Consider the following 4,436-nt stretch of genomic DNA (forward strand, 5'->3'; position numbering starts at 1 on the left):
GGGGCTTAAACACCAAAATCCTCCAACAATTAGCACTTAGAGTTTGGAACAAGACTATGTTTGCATAAAGGTGGCTATATTGAACTCCTGGAGCTCAATAATGTCCAGATCTATGGTTTCCATCCAAAGGAGAGTTCAAGTTCGAGTTTGACTCAAACCAACATTCTAGGAGAAGCATAAACAAGCATAAAAGAGGGTTTAATGGAATAATAAGCAAGGTGTTAACTTTATTACCAAAATATGCAGCAAATGGAGACTAAAATCTGAACCTCCTTTCTATTCTCTTGATCTTGTTTCCTTCCTTTTCTTCCAAAGCTTCCAAGCTAGCACAAACACACTCAAGCTCAACAATGGGGCTAGGGTTTACAGGGAAAATGCTCTAAAGGTGCGGGAGGCTGGAATGAGAGGCTATAATGACGTTTAAATAGGATACAAACGCTGGGATTTAGGGTTTCATCCGGACCAGCCGACTCGACGAGTTCGGAATATGGATGCGTCGAGTTGCCCGCTAAAAAAGCAAGCAAATCGCGTCTCTACTCGACGAGTCAGGCCACTAACTCGTCGAGTACCTCTTTAGGAAGGAAAAAACTATATTTAAATTACATACCAGAAATTGGGGCATTACAAGAGTGATCAGTTTCAACTCGGATTATATGTAATAGCTGTCAAAATCGAGAAATATGAATGTAGAATAAGCTCTAATGTCAAGGAATATAGATTTTATATAAAAAAATGAGAAATCCATATCCAATTATCATATCATCAGCATTGACTCAAATATAATTGTAAGTTTTACCCAACAGTAGGTTAACTTTAATTTGAATCATAATCGTCTTTATGTAGAGATCTTTGCTCAAACGTAACATTTTTGTATAATCAAAATGCAAAGTGACACTTCTATGTAGGATTTGACATATGTTTCCCGATAGAAGTCTAGTGGTTGATGTGTAGAATTTCATAACGAATGTTCAATGTGTAAATATTGCACGCCCAAAATATCGGCAGTGCTCCACGATTTATCTTCCGTGTACTGAGCCACGGGGTCCAAATATCTCCAAGGGGCGTGGCTTCCCGTTTAAAAGAAACATGTGGAAGCTCTAAATATTTTTTATAAGCTTATTTGGATGTTTGGTACGATGATATCAAAGACTTAACTCAAAGGTCCACCCAACCAAAATACTTATAATCTGACTTTGGGTTCTACAAATCAGAAACAAACTTTAGATTTTTAAGACAGGACATGAAGATTTATGATTACAAGACACTAACCAGAGAATTAGTGCAAACATCGAACCTTCTCCCAAAGTTGTATTTAGTTTAGCTAGTGCATGTTTTAACTTTCTTCATGCAATAACACAAACCTTGGAGATTGATGGATGATCTACAACTACTCCAAGAGGAAGACGAAGTCATGACGCCAACTTTTTGCTTTATTTGACACCTAAAACATCTTATTATCGAGTAAGGAAAGCCACATTACTATGTATTGCCAAATGGACATGAGTAAGCCTAATCAGGTTCAGGTTCAAGACTATACCCACTCGTAGTGACCATTTCGGGAGAAAATAAAAAATTGGTTGAGCTTTAAAACTTAAACCGAGTTAAACGACCAAATGAATATGAACTTAAAAGTTAAATGACTAAATTTGACCTTAACCTTTTATTACATTATAAGTTTTATTATCGGTCCTTAATTAATGATTTTAAAATACATTTGCCAAAATAAAAGTTAGATCTATCTTTTACATATAGTTGCTTAATACATAAATCAAATTAACGTGGTTATAAAACATTTACACTAACCAAATTTCCTTTTAGCGTTAATTATATGAACCATCCAAAACACATGATCCATATAGCAGCGCCTTGGTCGCGGCAAAATGAAATTAAAGACAATGAAAAGCTTCATTACATCCAAACTCCGGCCCCCCACGGAGTCCGAGTTAACTCAGGAAGCTATAACTCGTGGCTTCCCTGATTTCATCTCTGTTCTCTAACACGATTTGATTCAAAAGCTTCGATCTTTTTCACTCTCCGGCCGGAGAGGGAGAACCCCTTTTGGTCGGTGTGTGTGTGTGTTTCTGGGGACAAATATTAATGCGACCCAGGAACAACCCATTCCTGCAATTAAAGGGGTCTTTTTCTTTCTTGCTTCATCATCTTCTTCAATCGATTCTTCCGAATCGATATAAGAGATCGAAAATGGGGGTGGGTAACACCTTATCATCAAACTGCTCAATCATAGGAACAAATGATGGATTTATAGATAGAGAGGTGTTCTTAAATGTATATGATCTTACCCCTCTTAATTCTTACAGCATCTGGTTAGGATTTGGTGTTTTCCATACTGGTATCGAAGGTAACAATCTCATCTAATTCCATTTCAATTTCGTCAATTTGGACAGGTTATCGTTTTGGGCTTTAATTCTTGAATGTTTCTCTTCAATTGTTGCAGTTTATGGTATGGAATATGGATTTGGAGCACACGATTATTCAATTAGCGGGGTGTTCGAAGTTGAACCGAAGAGCTGCCCGGGTTTTAGCTACAGATGTTCAATTTCATTAGGGCATTTAAGCATGTCGGCTTCAGAGTTTAGGGAATTCATCGAGGCCATGGCTTCCGACTACCATGGCGATACTTATCACCTCATTTCCAAGAATTGCAACCATTTTTCAGACGATATCTCTCAACGGATAACCGGTAAACGGATCCCCGGGTGGGTCAATCGGCTCGCTAAAATAGGTACGTTTCCTTCTCTTCGCTCAAAAGATAATTTTTTTTATATCGATTTGATTTGGGATTTGCTTTTTATGCATCAAAGTTGCTAACTTTATCCCTGAAAAAAATTGGTGATAAAAAAATCGGATGAAATTTGGATTTAATGATTGTGAAATATGCTCCAATATATTAAAATTTTACGGGTTTTGGATGACTGTTTTCAGGTGCCCTTTTCAGTTGTCTCCTTCCTGAAAGCCTTGAAGTAACTACTATTAAACAGATGCCAGATTATCATACATACGGTATACTTTCACTATTAAATTGTTTTTTTTTTTTTTTTTGCATTAAGTCAAAATCGTAATACCCATATATCATATATATTAGCTTATTAGATTAAGTAATTTAACTCAATAATTTTAGCTTAATGACTTGCCTAAATGGATGCATATAATATATGCATGATAGCGCTCTTTGTTTAGGGCATTTAATATCTAATGTTCGACATATTTGTTTGGTCTTATAAGGTGAGAGGAGAAATTTAGATGTAATTATGCGTCACATTTACGAAAATTGAGATGGGACACATTTTACCCTTGTTAATGATAGTGATTCTAAAAGGTGAATATAAAATGATTGTTCGTCTAAAAACTGTTGTAAACTTTCAGAAGATTATGGAAGTGATTCCGCATCGACTTCAAGTAGTCATGAAGCTTCAGAAAACGATGAGGTGGACCACAGAGTTTTACTTTCACCCGCAACTGAAATAGTTTTAATTAGAGAGGTACCAAGGTAAGATATATCATATTCCAATTTTGGCCTTGTGTCTTGGTTGTATGGTCAAAATCGTCATTTCCATGATGTAAGATCGTAGAATCTTGAAATATTTGAGATGATCTTATTACATGATGACTCATGGAAAATCCTCACAAACATGACATGTGTTTTGTTTCTTCCTCGGGTTTTGAGTGGTGGCGACTTTTTGCATTTGCTTTATAATTTTTTGTAATTATTGGTTTCATGTATGCACGAGCGTGTTTGTATGATACAATCGTTGTAATAAATTATTATTTTCGATGAAGGGTTTTGTTTTGTTTCTAATCGTTGTAATTAATATATATGAGATAGATTCTATATACGATGTGAATAAATAATAAGAACAATGATGATCAAAGTGTGCTGAATGCTTAAATCGAAAAGCTTTAGAAGAGTTCAACGTGAACTTCTCTGTAAAAGCTATGTAGAACAATACAATCGTTAACCCTAGAAAGATCTAGAAAGATACATGCATGCACATTAAATAGTCTAATCCTAGCAAACCATAATCATGGATGGACGGACCCAACCCATTATAAATGAGACTATTCTTGTTAAAAAATTTGACACAACACTTTTAAGCCAAACAATTGCTTTTTTGTAAAACTCAAGCATATGTCGTGATTTGAATTTTTAACTGTTGTCGGTTCGTATTCGTTTTACTTTTTTGTTAAACCGCATCTTTACCATGTTATGGAACAGTGTTAAGAAATAAGACGCTTGAGATTTATTTTTCATCAAGTTAACCTAGGGATGAGCACGCGATAGACGTGGCACCGATCCGAGAATCCGGAATACCTAAATTGGTGAAATATGATACCTAGTACCAAACCAAACTAACATTACCAGGAATGGTACAATTTTCGGTACTAGCATCAGTATGTTAGTATCGAATCCCGGATGA

General features: G+C 35.7%; 1 protein-coding gene across 2 annotated transcripts; it reads left to right on the plus strand.

Moving 5' to 3' along the window:
• Nucleotides 1-1,865: 1,865 nt before the first annotated feature.
• On the plus strand, nt 1,866-3,817 carry LOC144998397 (deSI-like protein At4g17486). 2 transcript variants are annotated; one of them, XM_078958175.1, is made up of 4 exons: nt 1,866-2,359; nt 2,456-2,743; nt 2,944-3,021; nt 3,388-3,817. In XM_078958175.1, exons 1-4 carry the CDS (start codon nt 2,098-2,100, stop codon nt 3,510-3,512), a joined length of 753 nt encoding a protein of 250 aa, XP_078814301.1. In that variant the 5' UTR covers nt 1,866-2,097; the 3' UTR covers nt 3,513-3,817. The 2 variants fall into 2 exon arrangements, with proteins under 2 accessions (XP_078814301.1, XP_078814300.1); XM_078958174.1 differs by having other exon boundaries at nt 1,867-2,359; nt 3,385-3,817.
• Nucleotides 3,818-4,436: the final 619 nt, after the last annotated feature.

This window comes from Lactuca saligna, chromosome 5 (assembly GCF_052625555.1).
Source record: "Lactuca saligna cultivar CGN05327 chromosome 5, ASM5262555v1, whole genome shotgun sequence".
NCBI lineage: Eukaryota > Viridiplantae > Streptophyta > Magnoliopsida > Asterales > Asteraceae > Lactuca > Lactuca saligna.

Bases quoted from the DNA above. Each gene is read 5' to 3' on its own strand.
- LOC144998397 (XM_078958174.1), top strand. From the start codon at position 2,098: ATGCGACCCAGGAACAACCCATTCCTGCAATTAAAGGGGTCTTTTTCT. The intron at 2,360-2,455 runs GTAACAATCTCA...CAATTGTTGCAG, and splicing joins TTTCCATACTGGTATCGAAG to TTTATGGTATGGAATATGGA. The intron at 3,022-3,384 runs GTATACTTTCAC...GTAAACTTTCAG, and splicing joins GCCAGATTATCATACATACG to AAGATTATGGAAGTGATTCC.